The sequence below is a fragment of the Micropterus dolomieu genome, linkage group LG18 (genome assembly GCF_021292245.1).
Source record: "Micropterus dolomieu isolate WLL.071019.BEF.003 ecotype Adirondacks linkage group LG18, ASM2129224v1, whole genome shotgun sequence".
NCBI classification, from domain to species: Eukaryota; Metazoa; Chordata; class Actinopteri; order Centrarchiformes; family Centrarchidae; genus Micropterus; species Micropterus dolomieu.
The window spans coordinates 29,122,765-29,148,024 of record NC_060167.1 but is presented as its reverse complement, the minus strand read 5'-3'; the positions used below and the strand labels follow the sequence as shown (position 1 = coordinate 29,148,024).

The 25,260-nt window shown below is 42.6% G+C and overlaps 1 protein-coding gene across 1 annotated transcript in view; it reads left to right on the top strand.

The window, feature by feature from the left end:
* Nucleotides 1–25,260, top strand: part of magi1b (membrane associated guanylate kinase, WW and PDZ domain containing 1b) — a 142,764-nt gene that overhangs the window by 94,239 nt on the left and 23,265 nt on the right. Inside the window, 9 exon segments of the mRNA XM_046076068.1 lie at nucleotides 2,379–2,621; nucleotides 5,823–6,048; nucleotides 7,124–7,206; nucleotides 7,934–7,969; nucleotides 11,253–11,310; nucleotides 12,335–12,459; nucleotides 13,667–13,786; nucleotides 16,598–16,783; nucleotides 16,988–17,644. Of these exon segments, the coding sequence (XP_045932024.1) occupies nucleotides 2,379–2,621; nucleotides 5,823–6,048; nucleotides 7,124–7,206; nucleotides 7,934–7,969; nucleotides 11,253–11,310; nucleotides 12,335–12,459; nucleotides 13,667–13,786; nucleotides 16,598–16,783; nucleotides 16,988–17,644 (1,734 nt within the window).

Here is a 25,260-nt window from a genome sequence, read left to right as displayed (position 1 = left end):
TGCCAGTGTAGCTTTAAAGGAGTTGGAAACTATAAAGTTCCATTTTATAAGTTTCAGATATCTAGAACATCAACTGTAAAGATCATTAGCTTTTAAAATAAGACTTGCTAGTATAGTGATACAGTGGGACACTGTTACACACTTACATTCAGAAGAACAATAATACTTTAATACCACAAATATACTTTACACTTTTAGTGTACTGTAGGTAGGAGTTTGCAGACACGACTTTCACTCTTGTTCTCCATGTGTGTCAATAAGTGAACTTGCTTAAATTGTCGAATGGCATTGAACCTGACTTTGGACAGGTGTACCATCTTGTATGGCAGAAAATAACCATGTATCTCCAGCCGGTGTGTCGCCCACTCGTGGTATACTGTCAGCAAGCAGGCATGTTGGGTCCCTGTCCAGGCCAGTCAGTCCACTTCTGGACAGGTGCACCAGCTGGCACAGCGGGAGGGAACCCTGTCTCCTCTCTGCCTCTAGTCGGCACTCAAAACATGCCCGCCCCCGCCTCAGTCAAGTTTTGGTGTCAGTCCCTTTGAGTGAAAGAGCACATGCTTGATTCTAGACTGTTTGCGTTGGCATTCAACATTCACATCCAAAGAAATCCATTGCCAAAAGGCAGAAATACTAATGTCTCAAAAGGTCTCCTCGACTCATCAATGCAGCAGCAAGATATGTCATATTTTTTCTTTCTTTTTATCTTTCTTAAAGGAAAAAATATTGCTGTTACTATCTCTCTGTCCAGAAATGTAGGTTAGACAGCCCTCAGAAACACGTTTACCTCAGATATCTGGGGGTTGTTGAAAGTAGCTCTCATATTGGTACACTAGCTGAAGTAGAGGTAGACAAGAAAAGATGAGAATCAGCACCAAATGATTTTTGAAAGTTGAAAAGCTTGCTGTCAAAATCTTGATATGATTTGCCTTTCAAGTAAGCAATATCACAAAGGTATATTCATCAAAAATGTATGCGTTGTTGATGTTGGATGTATTGAAGGACTGGGAGTTGTCAGTGGCCAGTGTTAGTGTTTTGGCTGATGTGTTTTGTGTAGGCAGGCTAGTCACACTGACACACATAACCCTTTTAGGTCAGGTCGAAGGTCTTTAGGTTGTAAGGTTTAGGCAGTACTGTAATCACAGCCTACAGACAGACAATGAAAGGACTGTAAACAACAACACTACAATGTATCACCTCCATTCAGTCAGATAATGTTTAATTAAGTCACTGCTATGTCCACTTAGCTTGTTCAGTGTTCCATAACAATGGATTTCCCTCTGAGGGCAAGGAGGGGCAAACAAGGCCAGTGGACCTCTGATTGGCAACCAGCTTACTTCCTCTTCCACTGATGGCAGTATGGAGGAAATGAGAAACCTTTAAAGATCTTCCTTTCACTTTAAAGGATTATAAATAACTGGACTATCACTGAAAATCACTGAAAAAAATAGACATTTTCACTTGTCATAGCAGGAAAACAGAAAAGATTTTTGTAATAATGGCTCAGTTCCATTAAGTGTTTCTGTAAGCCATACCAGTGAGTCAGCATGTACAATACCAGGCCCCCAGAACTAGCTCACCTAAATGGGATGCAGTTGATATTAATGTTACCTGCTATGACATGCCAAAATGTCTGATGTGAAAAAGATCTATTTCCCATTTAAGTTGTAGTTTGCCAATTTATCTTCTGACTGAAATTTCGCAAACATCCTCTTTTTCCCTCGTGTTTATATTTTGGATGCTAATGCCATTCTGTCTTATGAAGAAGTTTGTTTTATATTTGGCTTTATATTCTGGTTGTCAGATGGTACAGTCTTAATTCTGTCTAGTCTAACTTTGGAATTACTGTTTGTAAAAAGTAAATAGCTGAAACGTGACACTGGTGAATGATGTGTCTGCAAACTGCTTGATTGAATGTATTCAGACAGTTTTATGAACTACTCGGAATACAACTACTACTTCACTTATGTATCTGAAGACAAAACATTTCTTGGTAGTGTATGGAACCCAGTCTATCAACTCTCACTTACAACATATCAACTTAATGGAGTTATAATAGTGAAAAATTGTATAATATTGTTTGACAAATATAATTTGAGTAAAACATTGATTAGATTTTAATAAGTTAAAACACTAAACTAAGAGCTTAAACTAAAATTGGGGTCAAGCAAGACAGAAATTTAGTTTTGCTTCAGAGATTCACATTTTCCCACAGACAACCCAACCTCTCTATTTGCATTCAAAGGCTATAACTAGCTCAGACACACACTTAAACAAAACCCTTTGACCTGTCATAGCTAACCCTCCTACTAAAATGCCCTTCTTTTCTCCGTCTTTTTTTTAATCCCCTCCTCCCTGCCTTCTTCTTTGTTGCCTAGGTAACTATTATGGGACGCCAAAGCCACCGGTGCAGCCCCCCGGTGGGAAAGTGATTAGCAGCAGTAGCAGCGGTGATGCCCCACTGCCAGACGGGCTCAGCGGTAGCCTGCCGGGCTCGCAGCACTCAACTCCCCGACGCACCAAATCCTACGATGACATGCGCGATGTTGGATTAGGGCCTGGAGAGCAGCAGCAGCAGGAGGACGACGAGGACCTCCCTGACATGAACAGTAGCTTTACAGGTATGTATAGGGGACAGGAGGTGGAGAAAGGGGGGAGGAAAGAGGGGAAGGCACAGTGTGTGGAGGATAATGAGAGGACAGTGGAAAAGATGTATGTCTTCACGGGTTTTATAGAAATTGCCAGACTAAAGCCTTAAAAGTGATGATGTCAGTTGTGAAATGAAATGACCAGGCATGTGCTTCAACATGAATCTTTGTAGTAAGCAAATGTCCATTTTCGCTCTCATAAAACTGAAACCCTAAAAAGACAGAATTTCAAGTGGATCATGTCTCTTTAAAATTTTTTAATAAATATCAAACATGTTTGTTTCTTAGCCATAAGTTCAGCCACAGTTTTTTCTTCTCTTTTTTTTTGTTTTTCGCTGCAAAACATAACACACACAGGTGCAACCAGCTGATGACGACAGTCTGCATCCATGTTTGTTTTTTCTGAAGTCCCGTTTGATTTCACAAGCTTCTGTCAGATCCCTGGAATGGCCACTTTAAAATCGCTGAGTGAACGCCAAGTACGAGGTCCTGCGTCTTGACTTAATCGTCTGTGTATGCATTCTTACCAAATATTTCTAATTACTCTGTTTTTGATTTTGTATATTAAAGAGGAAGTCCAGTGCTTTACACATTATGTTCATTTACTTTTAATGAGGAGTGTTACTCTGCCCCTGAAAACATTTATTTAATGTCTTCTGTGACTCTCATCTGAGATTTTTTTATTTTTTTACCTTTATTTATTCAGGGGAGTTTCACTGAGAGGAAGCCTCTCTTTTGCAGGAAGGCCCTGATCACATTCACACCTGGAAGCTGCCCAGTACAACCGCAGCCTGGTCTGCTGGCCACTAAGCAGTTGGGCCTTGCTCAAGGGCACCTCAGTGGTGATAAATGAGGGAGGGCAAGCACTGCTTGGTTTACTTTCCACACCCAGATTTTATCCTGCCAGTCCGGGGATTGAACCAGCAACCTCCCGGGCCACCTAACCTTTGGGCCACCACTGATTGGTCAAGTCTGAGACCTTGAACCCCGATGATGTCTTTGTATCATGTAAACATTTGCGTTATAAATATTCTTTACCTATAATAGAAACTAAAGCCAGGATATCTCATCCTTTGCTGCTTTGATATTTATCTTTTCTGTCCCCAAACTTAATGCAGGGACAATACTAAATAACTGGAATACCCCCTTACTTAAATACTGTTGGGTTTTTAGAGAGTAATTTAAAGACTAAAGACTAAAGCATTTGTCCTTATTTTTAAAACATTATAAAATAATGTAATATTTGATATATTAATCAATAATGAAAACAACTGGTATGAATACACCTAAAACACGTTAAAAGTACACTGACAATGCCATCATCTCGGACAAGCTTTTGAAGACTGTTCTCAAACTGGTGTACTAAACAGCCAAAACATTTCTCTAGCTGGTTGGTTGAGCACAGATGTGCATTTTTTATGTTTTAGAAGTTTCACACTGAGTAGGGAGATGAAATCCAATAACAAGCCGTTACCCAAGTCACATTTAAAACACATTCTGAAGGCAGGTGTAAACAGCAGTCTGTCTTCAGTGGGTTAAGGCACAATTTTCATTTATTTGGATACAAAATAGCGGGCCAGAACAGGCCCCAAAGCTGGTACAAGACTCCAAACTACATTATTAAATTTGGCATCTTCACACAGGCAGCAGCCAAAATCAAGGCATTAATAAACACACTGTGTACAGGCTTACTAGCTTCACATGTCTACATGATCACACAGCTTTTTTCACCTTCTCACAATTTTGCCTGCAACTAAACAGCAGCTGTCATGTCACCGACTGCACGCCGCTTATTGTCACTTTGTTAAACTAGCTGTAGTTTTATGTTAACTCCTTGTTTTGCCGAATTTGACTCACATGCTCCTTTAGATGATGTGGAAATCTTAACTGCATTGGATAAAGTGGGAGGGGAAGCATGTGGAGCCGAGGTGGTGGGATGTTAAATAGAAAGAGGGAGTGGCTGGGAAGGGGTAAAGTGGGGGCAAGTCTGAAAAGGAGTGGATAGAGAGAGGAAGAGAAGCAAGGGAGGATTGTGTTTTGGGACGAAGGATAAGCTCAGAAAATGAAGAAGTAGGCGAAAGAGCAAAAGGAGGTGAAGAGAGAGCGGCAGAGAGAGGACTTTTGTGTGGTGAGGGGCTGCAGAATACAAGAGCTTCTTTGATTGGTGAGTAAGTGGTCTCTGGGTTTGGCTACATCTGCCTGTATCTATGCATCCAAAAATGTAAAATAGTGCCATCTGGCTGCAAGCGGCAGAGGGTGGACGACTGAGCAACCTCCATTTCTTTTGATGATTCCTAATGATATCACTTGTACGTTATAAGTCATTCATGTTTGTGAATTAATGGAGGATTTGATTTGGTACATTTAATGCTTGGAAACATAATCCTGACCTCAGTAATGTTTTTAAAAGGGTCATAAAAGTCATTAGTGATGATTTAGTTTAGTTTTTTTTTTTTTTTTTTGTTACTGCACTTGTTTTTTTGTTACTAACACGTGTGTGTTAGCAGGTCAGTAGGCATTGTAAGGAAGGTTGACTCAGCCCTAAAGCTGTTTCTACCATGTGTTTTTAAAAGGTGGGACCAAAAGTTGTTTATTTGCCATCTGTGTGAGCTATGAGGGTGCCGGTCAAGTGTGAGTGTGAAAATGAAATAACAGGAAGCTAGGTGATAGCACTTCAGAGGCCATGGTTGTAGGTGTGAACTGCCCACTCAACAGTTTAACTGAAGTAAATGTCTCTTTAGCTGGAAGAAGCAGTTTAGGATAACAGTGGAGCTGTGATTTTAGCCAAAAAACTAGATGTGTGAAAGCTTTGGCAAGTTCTTGGACTGAGACAAGGGCTTCTCGTGGCAAGAAGAGGCTTTCAAAAAATTCTACTCACCTTGGAAATATTTGGCCTGCTGAGACAGAAAATTCTTGACCACTTTCCTCTTCCATTGTTTCGTTATTCTCATAAATGTGTTTCTTTGTATGTTACAGTCTGTCATGGTTTGAACCTATCGAAAGCATATTAAAGCAATTGTTTCTGTGAAAGCCGTTTTGAGTAGTGTTGAGGTTCTTTTTGTAGCACCCAAATTGTTTTCACAGCTACTTTTGTTTTTGTTCCTTAAAGTGTTTTCAGCATCCCTTAACCAAAATGTTCTTAACACCAAGCCATGTTTGTCTTAAATCCTCTAGGAGACTCCAGTGAATTAGACGAGATTCATCACTCGGTGCGACCCTTTGCCCCTCGCCAGAGTGTCCCATCCTACGTTGGGTCAACCCCCTCACCATCGGCCACCACGGAGAGCACACAGCAGACACACTCTCACCTGAGCCATCCTCCCCCAGAGGACCTGCTCGGACCTCTGCCTGACAACTGGGAGATGGCCTACACCGAGAACGGGGAGGTCTACTTTATAGAGTAAGTAACTCAAGACGTACCTTTTGGTGGGTGTTGCTATAGCTTGACTAAGTCAAGCTTCACCTAAATGTCGTAAAGAGGCAATGTTTTCACAAAATAAAAAAAACATTTTTAGTTTGTAATCAGATATCAAGTATAGAAACGCATGTTCTCAGGCTTTCATAGGATTACCTATTCAGTTTGTAGTTGCAGATCCATGTTTCCACCTAATATGTGGACAGTAATTGAAAACTTAATGAGTATGACATTTTAATAGTCATGAAAGTCCTACTTCACAGTATAATGGAGCACAAAGTTGCACGTAATTTCTTTAGCATGGTACTCGCATGCTGCTGCTATACTTTAAGGCATTTAGGTTAACTTGAATAAAAGTAAAATGTGAAGCCCACATGATAGAACATTGGGGAGCAGTTGATCACAGGTAAACTGCATACAGTGACCTAGCCATGTTTTATATCAGTAGCATTTCCTCATTGTTATTGATACAAAATATATAATGAGTTAAATGCCCTTGTGAGATTCTCTTGTTCATTTATAAAGACTCTTAAAAGGTCGTCCAGTTCTGTGATTTGTAAAAGACTCCACTGTCTGTTATTAAAGTCAATAGTGGAAGAGCCATTCATCCATCCATCCATCGTCAACCGCTTATCCTGCGTACAGGGTCACGGGGGGCAGAAGCCTATCCCAGCTGACATTGGGCGAAAGGCGGGGTACACCCTGGACAGGTCGCCAGTCCATTGCAGGGCCACACATAGACAGACAGCCACTCACACCAATTAACCTAGCCAATAGTGGAAGAGCTTTTTCCTCAAATCAGTCCTTTGTGTTTTATTTGGGCTGTTAGTTTGTGTGTGTGTGTGGGGGGGGGGTCAGTCCTATTGTTTTTTATAAATACTAACAAACCTTGAGAATCTCTTGACAAAAAAGAGTCAGAAGTGTTATTTGAATTGAACTGAATAATCATGCCCCTCAGCTCATGATAGTCCAGCAAATCTAAATCTAAAAATGTGCTTTATGTGCGTTATTTATTATTATCACATTAAGGTAATTTTACTTGTGTGTATTTTCTGTTTAGCCACAACACAAAGACCACCTCCTGGATAGACCCTCGGTGCCTGGACAAGCCTCAGAAACCCCTGGAAGAATGTGAAGATGATGGTACGGCCATGTTTGAGCTTGATTATCTATGAGATTATGTGGGTTTATGTAAAATCCTCCATATATTCTGTAGATATATATTTGACCAAAACCATAGGTTAGAAATCACTAAACATGTTCCTTCACATCTAATTTAACAATGTTGGGTTGTGGTGACAATCTAAGATGTATATACAGGAGCAGTGGTTCCCCTTGTAGCCCTTAGGTGGCACTGCTCTTCCATAGCGCCTTCTTTCAGCTGTTTGTCAGAGCAAGATGCTCCACAGCTTCAGGGAATCAACTGCATCATACTCAGATGTTTAACACAGATTTTCAACCAGATATCCGCAGACACAGAGAGAAATGCAAACCATTTTTCACATGAGGCCATGTGATTCTTGCAGTCATTTTTTCCCCTTTGGTAACGTTGCGGCTCACAAAATGAAATGTGATAGCAGTGTCATTAGGTAGCTGACATGACAACTTTACGTTGGATAAAATTCTACACCAACTGTGCTGCCTTAAACCACAGCCAGAGATCCAGTTTTGGGGAAAAACTGCCTTGTGATTTTTGTCAACATGGATTGTCATGCGGGGCTGAGACTCTTGCTTTGATTAACTTTTGCCGCCCAGTGGTCAGATGTAGTTGACTGACTCACAGATGTGGACCTTTTTCCCTTCCTGCCCCTCCTTTTCTATCCCTTTTACATCGACCCTGTGCTGCTGTGGTGTCTGTCCCGCTGAGTAGAAGGGGTGCATACAGAGGAGCTGGACAATGACCTAGGTAAGAACTACTTGTCTTTTACACCACCCTGCTGGCACACAAATATATAACCCACTCACCATCCATCCCCCAGTGTCACCTTGGTTTGCACACATGTGATTCATTCTGCACAGCTACAGAATCGCATGCACAACACCACCACCAGTGGCTCATACAGAGTCATCTGACAGTTGGTGAGAGATGTCTGACAATGACTCTGATCATCTAGAAATGAGACATTGTGCCACGCTGACATAGATTTGACCTTTATCTAGCCTACCGTCAGTGTGTTGCTTTGATTTTGAACAAATTAATGTATTCGATCAAAAGAACGGCCTTGAACACAACCGTCAACTTAACCCTAACCCACCAGGTAACCACACATGCTCACAAAACACTCACACATTGGCAGACAGTCATTTCATACATGAGAGACGAGGGCTGCTCCGAGGAAGACTGTTATGATGATTTCCTAATGGGTGTCTGTCAGAGCACTACCATCAGCACACTAACTAGTCTTTCAGACCCAGCAGCGCGGTCACTTGTGCAGGATAAATGGTGTCTGGAGACTGTGCCCTGCACTGGTAGGCACCGGTAATGAATGATGTCATTCCATTAGTCGATATATGTGATTAAGAGTTGTCGTAGCGTAAAGGTAAATTGAAATACAGGGACAAAAATTTATATATTTCATATTATTTTATTGTCATTTTGTAGAATTTGCAGTAACACTGAATGGATACTGCTGATGTCAAGTGAAAGAGTGAAACCTACCAGAGAAAAAAAGCTTATTTTAGCTTGATTTGTAACCAGCTTCAATTTTTAAAATGGGTTTGATTTGATGGTGTCCAATAGCCCCAGGGTCAGGGACTTATTCAGGAACCCTATTTAAGTATCATGTATATTTTTTCATGATCTGCTAAAGCTGCATTAATCAATATTTTTTACATTAACACTGAGACAAATGACTGAATGTAATGTGAGTAGCCCAAAGAGAAATGCCACTCTACTTTCAGCCTCATTCTAGGTCTTACTTTCAGTCGACAGTCGACCGGGCTTTAGTCTTGCTAGCAGCTCCCACTGTTAAGCATCTCAAACAGCTGCCATGTTATAATCTTCAATACAGACTAGTGTCCATAAGACAGCCCTCGACTGGATGAACACGTTCAATAGTTATCGATCAGCTCAATCCAATACAGGTTGGCAAAGAAATGCAATTAACTTAATTTCTCTGAGGAGGAGCACACTCAAACATTTGACCAACGCCAGCACACACACACACACACTGAAATTCTCATATATACACACACACACACACACGCACCCACACATATGCACATACGTAGTACCTCTCCGTAGTACATGCTTACTTAAGAGAAATCAATCACAGCAGAATCAAGAGAATGAGATGCAGTTGAACATGGGAAGATGGACACATGGTGAGAAGAAAACACTGTTCCGAGTGACAGATTTCTCTCTCTTTGTCTTTCTCATTTGCGTTTTCACGCACTGAATGACGGCTGCAGCACCAAATGTCCTCTCTTTGCTCGCTCTCTCTCTCTCACACACACACACACACACACACACACACACACACGCACACACACACACACAGGTGCTCCTCCAGGAGTGGAACTAGTGCAGTGTGAAATCAAGTGGGTGATTAAAATTTTGCGCGAGGCGAGGCGGGACGGCATTCCATTTAACGTTCCAGTTCAAAATATCTGAATGACAATTTGCCATGCCTGCTTTGTGGGCTCACCCTGCACAACAACACTGACACTGTAACCTTGCATTCCTTTTTAGCCGCATGTGCTGCATTGTATTAGCTGCTTTTAGCAGGTGTTGAAAATATGGGGCAATAGTTACTTAAGTTGCTGACAAGCATAGAATAGACGACTCTGATTGCAGATTTATTTGTGGTTGGTTTAAATCGGTTTTGCTTACAAGTCATGACTATCTGGTGTGATGTACTGTAATCTGTAGCGTGTAGTGCGTCATGTACGGACAATTTAAACATTGCATCTGCTGCTGACTCCACTCCAGCGAAGGGCCCTCCTCATTAGAAGGCAGAGGGAGGCTCTCCAAGTTGGATGATTGTAATTACCATCTACTTGCTCACAGGGCGAGGCTTAATTGGCTGAGGGTAATAATATGTAAAACTGATACATCACAGGAGATGACTATTGGGCAATCTGTGTTTGTAGCCAATTAGAAGCCTCTGACATTATCTATGTGGAGGCCAGCCAATAATCACTGCTGCTCTAATCAGACTAAAGAAGTGAGTCAGATGGCCCTGTTAGCGTTAATGGCATTACTCTCTCTGGCAAACACTGCAGAAACACAGCAAGATTGCACTATTAGGCAATTACACACAGTCATATTTATATCTTTTCCTTATCATCCTTGATTACGATGCGTTTCACTTTCTGTAAAAGCCTGTACCAGCGTTTGCACGTGCGTGCTAGCATCACTGTTAATAAGCAGCTGCTCTGATCCCACCTCCTCGAATGGAGTAGGCTTTCAGTCAAGTCATTCACTAAAATAGCCATCAAATCAATGTGCTTCTTTATCATAGTCATTGGACTGCTTGTCATTGGTGTGAGGAAAAGAAAAGAAAAAGAGGTACGCATTTCCAAACATACCATCTCCTCCGACACCTTCTCAGGTCTTCGCCTTAATTCTGTTCAACATCGATCAGCTCTGACTTGAACATGATCCACTCAGTTTCACTCGCCATTGTTTGTAGTAGCCTACAGCAATGAAGAAGAAGAATCTCAACACAGTGGAACACAGAAACCCCAAAGCCAACTAGCGTTTTTGTGGTGTAATTGTAGAACAACACATATACCAATGCACAAGTAGAAATGCTCACGACAGTTAACATCGGCTACAGCGTAGACTCGACGCAGAAGTATAAATTTCTCTTTACTTTTACCCATCTTTCCATCCTCACTTTTTTCTTCCTGCCTTTCCTCTCTCTGACCCCTTCACCACTCCTTTCTCACCAGCTCCTTTCGTCTCTCCATCTCTGCCCCATGGGGTCTTGCCTCTGTTCTTATCCAATGTGTGGAAATGTCAACATTGTGAGGGTATGTGGGGTGGGGTGTGGGAGTGTGGGGCCAGCTTGTGAAGGTGTTGAGTCACCCTGGGCCTGGAGACTGACTGACTGACAGGCAAACACAATGGAGAGGAAAAAGGTCTCTACTGGCCTTGCCACTAATGTCTCAATACATGGCCTCCAGCAACTTCACAGCTTTGAGTTTTCCTCATCTCACTCTGTTCTTCTCTCTTTATTTTTTAGAACTTCCTCCAGGATGGGAGAAAATAGACGATCCAGTATACGGGGTCTACTATGTTGAGTAAGTGATGCACAGTATGTAAAGGCAAGCAACACCACACAAGGACATTCTTAAACATATGCACAAGCTGACTCTGCACACGGGCATGCAGAAAGAAGAAGAAATGGCCTCTTTGCATTTTTCTTCTTGCATGTGAATACTTGCACATTTTCATTTTAACAAAAGAAACAACTGCCCTTACTGTAAATAGGAGCAGCTCTAATAAATGTACAGTTCTACTGTGTTGACGTCATGGCCAGATTTCGCTTCAGTTATTTTGGTCTTTTGAGTACTGGAAAATTTAGGCCATTTTTGTTTGTGTCATTTGGGAAAACACGAGAGTGTGTGTGTGCGCGTATACGTGTGCATATGTGTGCATCTCTTCTTGTGTGATGGTCCCCTGGACCTCTACAATAATACGACTATGTTTCATGCGTTTTTGATGTTGTTCAAAGCAACACCTGGGGGCTCAGGACTGTGGCATTTCTTGATTTTTTTTTTTTTTTTTTTCCCCACTTCTTTGTCTCTGTAATATTATTTTTTCTTCAAGTAGACATTATTCACCATTTCCCTCATTTGCTGTATAATGTGTTGCTTTCAAGTGTAATTTCTCAGTGCTGGTAGGTTAGTAGGAACACCTCCCAGGGTTGTTGTGTGATGTGGAAGATGTTTGTAGTTTCTGTGAAAATGGGATTTGTTTGTTGTGATTTGTGGGCGTGATTGTGTCATGCATGTCTCAGAGAGGGGTTCCTGTGTAAATATCTATGTATGCACGCATGTGTATTGTGCCACTGTGTATTAATCAAAGCTTATGCCCTTATGTCTCCCCTCCCTCTCTTGACCCTTTTCTCTCTCTTCTGTTACCTTGTCTTCTCGTCTGTGCCCGTTTTTCCTCTCTGCTGCACTCTACGTTCCTGCTGATATTTATTTCGTCATACATCCTGCTTTCTATTCTTACTTTCTATTCCTATTATTTGTTCCTCCCGTCCTTCTTTTCTTATTTCTCAATGTCCATCCACTCACTCCTCCTTCCACCGCCCAAAAGTCATATCAACAGGAAGACCCAGTATGAGAATCCAGTGTTGGAGGCTAAGAGGCGCAGGCAGCTTGAACAGCAGCAGCCTCAGCCCCAAAGCCAGCAGCCACCTGAAGGTGAGCGCTACATCCGAGGTTCGTTCACAAGCCCCCACCAAGGGCGTCATTTCCTTTTTTTCTATTCACGTGTGTGTGACTGAGTTGCATGTCTCTGTATGTATGTGTGAGAGATATTATGTCTTTACAGCAATGATTGCTACAGTAGTTGATGTTGCCTGCTGCTGCCTTATGATTTGCTAAGTGCCCTTCCATAAAGGCATAACTATTATTTGCGGCTGTACCATACAGCCTTTTTGAAGTTAATTTCTGTTTTCTGTGTTGCCTTTGGATTCTTGTTTGTGGTAATAACTTGAAAGCTTTACTTCTTAGGTAAAGACAGGTAAGTTTGGCTTCAACTGAAAGTGATCTGCCTGCTAAAGAGAGACTCTTTCCTTATTTGTGTCTTTTAATAAATGACTGGAAATAACAGTGATGATTTACTTCACACAGCTGCCAAAACTCCACCAATTGGTAACCTTAGGCTGCTCCTGTGTCCAGTCTTGAACCTTATGCATTCACAGGACGCCCCGCAAGGAGATTAATTGTCAATGCACGCCAGCCCACATGGGAACTCTGCTATCGCGCTCCACCTTCTGCTCATTCAGCAGAAATCATTCGATTCCACTCGATTACCTGCTGACTTTTCCCTCGTCTGAAAGCTCAATACCTTACCCTTCCTCAACTGGGGTTTTTACCAGTTTTTTTTATTTCACATCTGCATTGATTCTATCTGAACGTTAAGAATATTAATGAAGATTGTAATCTGATTGGTGCAGTAATGCTTTAACAAGGTGATTAATCAAAGGTGGTAGCCGTTGACATGGGTTGCTCTGTTTTCACACACCTCCTTTTATAAGGAGATGTGAAACAGTGTTAAAAGCTTAGTGAAGTTTGTGCGACCTGTTATTACAATGTTGCCCAGTCGGGAGAAACTGTAATGTAGGTTTCACATTATATCTTGGTAGTCAGGGTCTTTGAACCACTTCCATTGACTTGTTGCTCTGTGGGAAGGTTTTTTAACTGAATATCAGGCTGACACCATACCAGGAAATGTAGCTTTTTCACAGATTACATTTTTAGACCTTTTAGAGTTCTTCTAGCTTCATAGAAAGCCAAATGGCTTTTTCCCTAAACAGTAGGACATGTTGTCTCAGAGCCCTTAGCCCCGGTTTCCTCCACAAGTAGGGCAGCTGTGCACCTGTCTAGACCCCATCTAGAGAATATGTGCCTCTTGCTGTTACAGAATGGATCGAGGACTCGGTTTTGGCAGGGGCCCCACTGGCCAACTATGCTGCCAACCACCAGGAGACCTACAGAGACCCTCAGACAGCACCTACAGTGCCCAATGCAATGGGACAAAAACGTAAGTTGCCATCTTTATTAGTGGTCAACTACTATCAGTTTTTCAATGGCCAATGCTGATGCCGTGACTTGACTGGTGTTTAAGAGAAAGTGGGGTACACTTTGTCTGAAGTGACATCATTCAGCTGCATTATTCTCTACAGTATAACAATATCTAACACTAGCCAGTCATTTACCATGATACATCGGCCTGGTGGGTGCAGGTATTGGACGATGCCGATTATCTCAAAATGTCAGATATCACCCCAATTAATCGGTCGACCGATTAATCAACTAATCTCTATAGAATTAAACTGAAACCTGATTAAAAACAGGATTACTCATTGCTTTGCTGCTTCTAGGTTGGGTTACCCAGAGAGACTTATTATGAGTTAAACCAAATTCATCTTTCACAGTGTAGTTTGTTTTCCTGAGCCGGCGCCTCAGGCCGTGCTAGAGTTGATGAAGGACCAGTTGTGAATTGACATTATAAAGCTGCTCTCTGTATAAGTTTCGTCATATATTCCTATTAAGTAAGATATAATTCTACTCATCTGGTATGTACAGTGGACTACATTTTTCCAAGCGAGCACTCGAGGCAGTGTTTGTATTTCCCTGAGACAAATCGAATATGACTCTGCCAAGTAGAGTTTTTATATGAAATATGTTTACTGTGGCCACATGTTGCTTCTCATGAAACCTCTGTTATGTTTCTCCATTTTCTGGATCAAGCAATGATTTCACCCATCATTTAGCGTTACACACACCTACAGAGACAGTGTCTAGCCATTACTTTGTGTTTCCTTCTCCTGGTTGCCAGCTCCTTTTATACCAGCCTCCCACTAGCAGCTTGTCTAATTAGCACAGCAATGGCAGAGAATTAACTGCTTCACCCTGTCTCTCCCTCTTACTCTCCCTTGCTGCTCTGTCGGCCGTCTTTTCCTTTTCCCTCATTGATCTCTTTATTTTATGGCCCACATTCGCCATCTCGCTGGCTTTTGCCTTGTCTCCTACCACTCTCTGCTTTGGTTCAATTATTGGTTGTCCATACTTCCATCTGTATATTTCACTCTCCTTGTATCCCCCCTCCCACTTGCTCTGATGTCTCTGTTCTATACTGTCCTAGGCCTTGACATTCCTCCAGAGAAAGGCGTCATTTGAAATCTCTTTATCTAACTCCCTACTTTCATGTTTTTTGCTTCCTGGTCTGTTCTTACATCTCTGGGATCCCTTGTGGATAAATCCGCCATCTATGTTCACAGTTTTGTCACATCTCTTCTATTCTGAAAAATGCTATTCAAAGGCATTGCACACAAACACACACACTCCCCGCAAAACACACAAGGACACCAACCGACTCCAAGGGTAATGCATTTTTCATTGAACGCATAAACATTGTAGCTCTAGCATAACTTAATGTGGTAGTGCAGGTCACTAAGCACACATCCCTCTGTTCTCCTTAATGTAGACTCTGTCCATCTCCTCTCTGTTCGCTTTCATTCTTTCCTTTACTTCTGCCAACATCTCCTTGTTCATTTGTGTGAAGTATGTGAAGTAATTTGTGGAGTCATTTTCTGTAGTATTTGGCTGACATTATGTCTGTAAATAGACTGTTGGAGCTCAGCCTGTCCCTGTACCCAACAGTTGTTCCCTGTTCTTCAATTCTCCACTGTGAAGACAGCGGATGAATACCTCACTCACTTTTTATGTTAAGACTGATTCCATCTCATATCTTTCTTCATTTTATCCCTAACACCAGATAATGAGGTACATAAAGCAAGAAGAAAAAGGATGACTGAGTAATTGAGTTTAGATTGCAGTTCTCAAGAGTTAAGACCACTGTGAAATGTGTTTCTTGGATATTTCGGTGTTAATTTAACCCTCACAATCAGTGTTGAATAATAGAGATGTCTTGTTAGCAGATGAAGTTGTACTTTCAGTGGTCCAGTGCCTCTCTGTTGCATCTTTTAGTACAAAACCACCATTAAAAATGAAATATACAGTGCACATGAGGTAATCAAGAAGCTGAGATTGTATAATTTGATTTGAACCAAAATATATGTATTGTCATAACTACTTTGTGTTCTTTTTGATGTTTTAACTGCCCGGTTGTTGATGCTGTTTTTGAACAAAACCTTTGGCTCCATGCACTTTTAAATATGGATAATCAATATAGCCTTAGTCACCATAGTGACTATAAGTACAGTGCAAGTATAAGATCCTATTATAAGCAGTCATATACACATCTTTTTTCCAGCTAGTTGGCTTAGTCAGATAATGAATCAATAGTTGGCAGATACTGCCCATAGACAAGATTCACTCTCAATCCCAGAATCAAGACACTCTTTTGAGGGTACCAGTGTCTGATGCTTAGGGGAGGTAGCACCAGGAGGGGGGTTTGGATTGTTCGGGATTCTACCCTGAGGATTACCCCCATTTCCTACCACATGCACCTCATTTGTCTTTCCAATTCCCTTTTAACCTAATTAATCTATTTATTATAATCAGCCTGTTTTGATTCATGATGTCTCTTTGGACCTGAACTCACCCACTGGGTGATCACCCAACGATGGCCAATAGCCACATTACAGTCATTTTAAATGGTTGCACTTAGATTGATGATATGCATTAATTTTTTTTAGGAGAGTTCATTTCGTCCCATTGAGCCAAAGCTTTTTCATGAAATCTAGAATTAGTATATTACCAGGCCGAGAACTTATTTAGCATTTTTGGTGATATGCAAACAGAACTCCGAGCTGCTTAATTCAGTTTGTGCTGTTAAATTGACATATCAGAATTTTGATAATTGAATTATCTGTGTTTGTGTGTTCAGGAGGGAAGCCTTTCTTTACTCGCAACCGATCCGAGCTGAATGGGACTTTTATCAATACTAAGCTGAAAAAGAGCCGTCGGGGATTCGGTTTCACTGTTGTGGGAGGCGACGAGCCCGACGAGTTCCTGCAGATCAAGAGCCTGGTCCTAGATGGACCTGCTGCCCTTGATGGCAAAATGGAGACAGGTTGGTGTGCTAAATTTAACAATGTCTACAAAGAAGGCGTACTGCTTTTGAACTGGTTTCAGCTACTTTTAGAATAGGTAGATTTTCTGAATACCAATTGTGCATAAGTAAGGGAGCTCAAACCTTGTACCAAATAACAGCTTTGACAAATGAATTCCTTAAATATGAAACAAAACAAACTTCTGTCTCTTCTTCACCTCTAAGGTGACGTGATCGTGAGTGTCAATGACACATGTGTGCTGGGCTACACCCATGCCCAAGTGGTGAAGATCTTCCAGTCCATCCCAATTGGCTCCATGGTCAATTTGGAGCTGTGCCGTGGCTACCCTCTGCCCTTTGACCCTGATGACCCCAACACCAGCTTGGTTACCTCAGTGGCCATTCTAGAAAACAAAGAGCCAATCATTGTCAACGGCCAGGAGGCCTCCAACAGCTACGATTCGCCGTCCAGCCATGGCAGTCACAACAACAACGGCTCAACCAATGGCGGGGTACCCCTCAACGGCCTCCCCCGACCCCATAGCCCCTCGGCGGAGGTGGCCTCTGATACATCTTCTCAGCTCAGTTACCCCAGCGACGTGGTCACCCTGGCCTCATCCATTGCAACGCAACCAGAGCTCATCACTGTACACATGGAGAAAGGAGACAAGGGCTTCGGCTTCACCATCGCCGACAGCCCCGGAGGTGGAGGGCAGCGAGTGAAGCAGATCGTGGACTACCCGCGCTGCCGCGGCCTCAAGGAGGGTGACATCATCGTGGAGGTGAACAAGAGAAACGTGCAGAGCATGTCTCACAACCAGGTGGTCGACCTGCTCAGCAAGTGTCCCAAAGGCAGCGAGGTCACCATGCTGGTGCAGAGAGGTGAGTGGAGGCTGATCCCTCGCTGATCCCTCGCGTACATGTTGTCTCCGTGAATTTGTCATTTGTATTGTAACTGATGAGATGCGGAAGATGAAGGAAATAGGTGTCAAGCTATATGCCGGTTTCTGATTTATGTGGCCATATGTTGACGTATTGCAAAACAAACCTTTCCCGTGAATCTGCTTGGAGCTGTTGGCAAAAAATAATAGGTTTCTGCCTTACAGGCTGTTCCAGCTCACAAAGAGCTCTTTTATTGACACACATATTTATTTATTCATGTAAATAGAGGTTGGAAGCAAAAACGAGATTCAAAAGAAGGCAAGATAGAGGGATAATTATGGTATGGAAGGAGAAAAGGAGCCTTTGATGACTGGCTGAAAATGAAGTGGAAGAGAGAGTGAGGCGTTTCCACTGAATAGCATTGACACCTGTCATTATATTACAACTGTCTTGAAATGGAAAGGCTGCAGAGAGAAGAAAAAGGAAAGGGGAGATGGAGGAACTATGAAAAGAAGGATAAAGAACGGAGAGACACTCCGGTTTAGCGGGTGTTTCAGGTGTATAATATGAATATTCTCCCTTTTTTTCAGCCTGTCTCATACTCTTTCTCTCTATGCCCAGGTCCTTATTCACTCCCCTGTTTCTGCCTGCTGTGTTTGTTGGCTGACAACATGTCAAGTTAATTTAGGCTTTTAGTGTACTCCCATGTCTAAGCTAGTCGCTTTAAAGATGCCACCAATTGTGCTGGCATGCCTTTTATCCACCCACCTGGCTATCTGGCTTGGTATGAGCTAGAGTCTGTGACATTTTGCTGTTAACATAAACACATTTCACTGTTAGTCGGTCAATGTCAGTGATGAGAAAACAGTGGACCAGCATGTGAATGCTGCTATTCAACGTGCACCACCCAGCTTTTGTCATGGTTTCTGATTGAAAAACACTGTCGAACTGAAGCACTAAATGGAAACAAAGCAACTGTGAATGGAGGATAAAACTGAAATGATTGAATTTCAGTATTTTCCCTCCAATCCCCCTCAGACACACAGACCTCCAGAGCTCTAAACGCACTCTGTGTGATACAAGTAATTGGACTATTTTCTCTGTGAGACTGTCCATAGCTTGCTTTGGGGCTTATTAATTCAAGTAAGTAAAAGGTTTTTTGTGTGCGCGCACACACGCACAGTTTATCTCCTCTGTAGGGTTAAGTGCTCAGAACTGTCATGGGAAATTGTAGAGATGAATGACGGCCAAGTCGCATTGTAGTCTCGCATTGAGGCTCTGTCATTTTATCTACATGTGTGACTCCGTCTCAATTTGTATCTCCGTGTTGTCACGATCTCTCTTTGCCTCGCTTCTTGACACACACCCACAGACCAAACAGTTTCACTCCCCCTCACCGGCTTTTTCTAATGAGTAGCATTTCCTCATCGTGCAAGTGTACACAAGCCCATAAAGTGATACAGCCTCATCATGGGCAGGGGCTTAATGGGCTGTCAATAAAACAAAAGGCAGTTTAGCCGGGCTTGTGTAAACGCAGTGACTGGCTTTGATAGACACAGACAGACAGCTGTGACCGTGATAGAAGGAATGGCACTGATCTAAAAGACAAAGGCATAGATGACGATAACGCTTATGGAAGTTTAATTGAACCAGCATTGCTAAATGTCTTTTATGGTTGGTTTTATCCTACTTATTACAAAGGATGCCAGTCAGCAGAAAAACACACAAACACAGGAAACAAAGATGAAAACGAATTAATATATAGTGGACCTGCATTTTTGCTAATTTATGCACATTAATAATAGAACAAAAGTCTGCTCACTGCACTTTTAAGTACCATGTGCTGTCTGTTGTATGTTTCTGATGAAGAGCCTAATGGCTCCAACATCACAACACAGCCAGTAATTAGTGAGCCGAAGTTAAACTAGTGCAGTGTGTCGCCTTGTTTTTTTATTTTTGTCCCACACTGGGGCTGGGTATCAAACTTCCTTGTTTTGTACCAACCGAAATTTGTCTGTCGCACTGAGTTTCTGTCAAGTTCTAAAACCTGGCAATGAATCCTTGTTCAGATTTGTACTCTGTTTTTGTTTTTTTTTGTCCTTTTTTTTTTTTTTTTTACTTGTTCTTTGATCAGTCAGCTTTGACTTTTGCCAATTTGAAACAATTTGAGGCAGAGCTCTTGTACAGCTGCTCATGTTTCGACAACATTTGTTTGTCTTCTTTTTTTAAATGAACAAAAGGCTTTTGTAAAGAAAATATGTCTATATTCCTCTTTTTTTTTGTGTCTGTACCAAAGCAAAGCTCTATCATGCTGGCATTAGTAATGAACATTTTGAATAATACCCGGCCCTATCTAGCATCTGAACTATGGACTGTGCATGTGTGAGAATGCACTTTGTTGAAGATGTGGACAACCAAAGTGATATTTAAAGAACTAATTATGATTTCTATTGTTGATTAATCAATGTTTGATTAATTGTTTTATCCATAAAATGACAGGAAAAGTGAAAAATGCCCATCACAGTTTCCCAGAGTCTAAGATGTAGCCTCCAAATGTTTTGCTTTACCCAACCAACAGTCTAATTATAGAAAGAACAGCCCAGAGCAGCAAATTGTCACATTGGAGAAGCTGAAACCAGAGAATGAGTATTTCTGCTTGATAAACGTTTGTCGATTATTGAAATTGTTGGAGATTAATTCACTGAATTTCCACACATATCCTGTCCTTCAGATTTCCCCATGTGAATCGGTTTACATCTTACATTTATTTACGTGTCAATGCCCCACCCACACTGCATCATTTACATATCACACGTGTTGCTAACATGGATACACACTCACACACAACAAAAAGCAAGGTTCTAGACACAGTGCCTTAATTACTCTCCCGCTCTTCCTCTCCTCACTTCTTTCTCACTCCGGCTCGCTCCACCAGAAGCGGCAAGGCACACTGGACTCTAATTGGGGTCTTGGTGTCAGCTTTGCTTATCATACACATACATCTTTTTCTCTCGTGTACTCCCTTTTACTCACTCTCCTGCCATCCATCAAGAATCTCTTCTTCCCTGAGCAAACACCGCTCCTGCATGCACACACACATCCACATACACTTGGTGTCTGCCTCAAACATGAACGGCCGTGCATCCAATTATAGATTTGAAACAGAAAGACCCTGGTACCGTCTTAATTGGTGGAGATCCATACCTCCTCCAACCCTCCAGCCCCCTTTTCTGTTTCTGTTCCCCCCACTGTAGACTAGATTCACACCCGCTCGCCCACGTAAAGATGGGAGCCAATCCCTGAGGACCAGCGCACGAGGATACACACTCGTTAAGGCGGCTGTGTGCAACGCTGTGCCTACGCTCTCTTTCTCACAGTGTGTGAGAATGCTGGGGGTTGTGGGGAGGGGGGGGTTGGGTGTCCAGTTAATACATACAGAGGAAGAACCACCAACAGGTCAGGAGTGTCAGGTTATGAGACTTTAACAGTGTTTCATAGGTTAGGTACAGAGGTTTTATAGACATTTTGTAGTCTGAGATGTACCTGCTGTAAGCACACGGGCATGATTTATTTCTTCAATCAGGTCTGTGTTTTGTGATACATCGTTCTTTCATTTGTCTAATTACACTGCTCTAATGTGCTCATTTTCCCTTGCCTGTCTTCTCCTGCCCCCACTGATGCACTGACATAATTCATTTTGGCCCCTGATGTCTTGCCGTAGAACAGGCGCTAATTTCCTCTCCCCTGTTCCCTTTAAAAAGGTGTAAATGTTACAGGGTCTACAGGGACACATACACCTGCTGTACAGCCTTTTGTCAGCAAAAACTTGTTTGGGTGTAGAATTTCTGAAACACAGCCTCTCAATAGCCCAGCAGCTCAGGTCATTAGTCAGCTGTAGAAAAATGAAGCCCATTTGTCTCAGCGTGGATTTAGTGTCGTGTTCTGCTCGTTTTTCTCTCTCTTTTTTGTTTATACCTGTTTGTAAGGCCTGGCAGGTGCTGCAATGAATGCGAGGTTCACTTTGTGCTTGGCTACAGCAACTGCTTATAGCCATGTACAGGAAATGGAAAGAAAAAATAGCTGCAGTGGACGACGGGAGAGCAGGAGAACGGTGAATGGAAAGATGTCAGAGGATCAGAGAGATGATGAAAGACAGCGGCACAAAAACCCCTATGATGCTCTGCTCTCTCTCTTTTCCACTCTCTCTCCCCACTCTTCATGACTCATCAATCAACGGTGACACATTAGTCTCTGCTGGGCAACCAGGCCTCGCCCTGCCCTTCTCTCAGGATGAGAGATGAAGCTTTTTCTCTCCGCCCACGTAGCCAGCGGACGGACAAATGGCAGGTTGAGGGACTAACACAGACAAGAGGTGTTAAACTGTTTTGCAAATGTCAATGTATTTGATGAACCCTTCCACTGCACAGTTACTTTCCTTATCTCCTTTGAACAAATGCGACGCTAAATACCCAAAGACATGTCAGGGGCCTCAGATTATCTGCATGGCTACTTGGAAAACTCTTAAGAGCATTCATCTACAAAGCACCCATAGTGTTAAAGCACAAGAGGGTGCATTTCCTCTTGTTTACGTTCTTTCGCCTTTCCCCTCATTGCCTTTAAGTGCAGTTTGAAAGGGATTTATTGTACCCTTGATGACAGACAGGGGGTTGAAATGTGTGTTTTCCTTTGTTGTTTTTTTTTCATGAAAGTGTCGCTTAAAGAGGGTAAAAAGTGGATCATTGCCACACCAGATAGCTCTTATTGGCATAATGTTGGCCAAGCGATGGCTTGTAAATGCCTCCTGTCAAAAAGCACTTTTTTTGTGGAGACATGCTGATAGGTACACAAATATGTGAACTTACATAACCTAGATAAACAAACTCCCAGTTACCGGCAGGCACATTCACCAGGCCCGTAAAATGTAGACAGTCTTGTACACACCCATTAAAAAGAGATAAATGTTGATGATAGGTCCCTGCACAGACCAAAGCAGGAAATCAATTCACTGTATGGACAGGAAGCGTCATATTTTTGCCCACTTCGCATTAAAAATTCTGCTGACTGCACGTTCCACTGGCACCATAACGAACAGCATAGCAGTCCTGAAAAGCAGTGGTGGGGGAGTAGGCTGCCCGCTAGGTGCCCACGATTCACCTCGGCTCATTTTTGGCTTCCTCACGGCCTGTGCCTGTGAATCACTGCTTGTTGCACAGGGACAAGGTGAGCCTCTCTCTCACTCACCCCACCACTAGTCTCCCATGTCTTCACACCTCCATAACTACTGGGCGAGTTGTAAGTCTCCTCCGTTGCACAGTCCTTTGTTTCTATGACAATGCTCTGCAGATCTGCTGTGGGGTCTCCTCTGGGTGGTTGTGTGCATTTGTGGGAGGAGAGAATTTCACCTCCTGCCACAAGAAAGAAGGCACAATACAGGGGAGAAACACTCCTAGGTTGGGTTTTTTTGATAATAAGGCACCATCGCCTTCCTTGCAAGAAAGTGTTCCATCACTTTTGGTTTAAAACTTTTAATGCGCGCTCTCTCTTGTCATCTATTTGGTCACATTGGTATGCTCCTCTGTCACATTTAATTTCACTGTTTACGTACACACACATAAAGGGAAGCTAAATAAAGCTGTACTCTGCAGGGCTGTCACATCCTGGCTGCTGATGTACACAGCTGATGTGAGCCTTTCACTCCTCTGAGACCGTCTGTCAGTTCCCCACGGTCACCAGGCACTGTCACCACAATGACAGATGGACCTGCCTGTTGGAAGCCATCCGTCCTAGCCGAGATCCACCAACATGTACACACACGTGCCGGCGCTGTGGACAGACAACATAATCTGCTTAGTAATGGCTTCCGTTTAGTGACTGCTGTGCTGCCAGGTTGTTGCAACCGTTCCTCTCTGTTGAAGGGGACTGTGCAACACATTCAGCTGAGGGTACTGTACTCCCTGTCAGCCTGTACCCAGTTTGGCCAATACGTTAATCCAGAGCTCCTTTGCTGAATTCATCTTTCCGGTGCACAAATCTTAACTTAGTGTGTCATTGCATTGTATAGGTGTGTTTACTCCACCACACCTTATTTCCAGTGTTTGCAAAGAGTCCACAATGCATCCAGACACTAGGAATTTAACCAGCTGGGGGCTGTCACACAGAGAAAAAAGAAAGTTGTTTGCTGAAATTCATGGAGTTTGGCCCTTAGACAGTGAGACAAAATGACAAAATGATTCTGTCAAGCTCAATAAAAATGCTTTACTGCAAACCTCAGATATACTGGATACTCTGTAATAATCAGTTGATATATCATTTATCATAAAAAACACATATTATACAAATTGTGTTCCCCGTAGGTTGAATAGTCCTTCATTATTCACTGTTAAGAATGTTTTTTCTGTCACAAGTTTTAAGATTTAGTAAGCTGAATAAAATGAGCTGGGGCCAGGGGGGGGTGAAACAGCGGTCCCGGTCCATTATTTGAGAGCAGGAGGAGGATTTAGTCAACGCTCTCTCACTCAGGCTGTCAGTGTGCAGGCCAGCCGAGATTGCCCACCTGTCCAAAGCCGCTCTTTCCTCCCTCTTGTATGTATGTAATTACGACTGGAGGTTGACCCAAACATCCACAATACCTTTTGATGTAGGAGCTTCAAACACACACACACACTGGTGCGTCACACACACACACACACACACACACAAACACAAAAACCCCACAGAACTGCTTCTGCCTACCAATGTAGTGTTGACCTGCGTACAGTTGCGTCTTCCTTGTTTTTATGAATGGGCATCAAGGCCTCACAGTTTAGTAGAGGTCTATATTTCTCTTAAATATAGATCTTATTTAGTCATATTGCTTTTACAGTGAAATATCGATTTCAAAGTGAACTGGGGGGAAAAAAAGCACAGTGCAACACGAAGGCCTGAATCAAGTGTGTTTATTGCCAACACGAGTGTGTCCAATCGAAAAGGCTAGAGAGGGAGAGTGTGCTGAGAGACACTGATGGCCGGCGGCGGCAGCAGATCAGTTGCAGTGGATGGATGAAGGATAATCAAACACCAGCCTGACACTTTGTTTGACAGCATGCTTAGCCCAGAGAGAATTCCTCTGGATTGACAGTGTGCATCTGCATACGAGTCTGATTTAGGGGATTGTTATGTGCTCATGAATGAATGATTCCTATTTATTAACAAAGGGGGAGAAAAAGGCTGCAGATGCAACACAGTTGGAGCTGTCAGCTGTGAATGAACCCAGATGCCTGAGAGATAAAGAAGATAAGAGTGCGTGTGTGTGTGTGTGTGTGTGTAAGATCTTATCCTCTCAGTTTCCCTAAAGGACTGACACGCAATAGTGGCCCATTTTCTTAGATCAGACACAGCCTAGTCTCACTCATGCTTTACACATGTTAAGCACCCCTGGTTGTACGTTAGAGGTGTGTGTGGTTCATACTCCACTCATTGTAGAATATTATCCAGGTAAATACACACCACGAGTCTTGCATTTTTCTTTTTGCTTCATGCATTCCTTCTCCCCTTCTCATTTCCATAACTTCATGCAACTGTTTATTTCATGCAGAGTCGAGGGAGGGAGGGAGGGGGAGGGCAGTGATGTGCTTAAG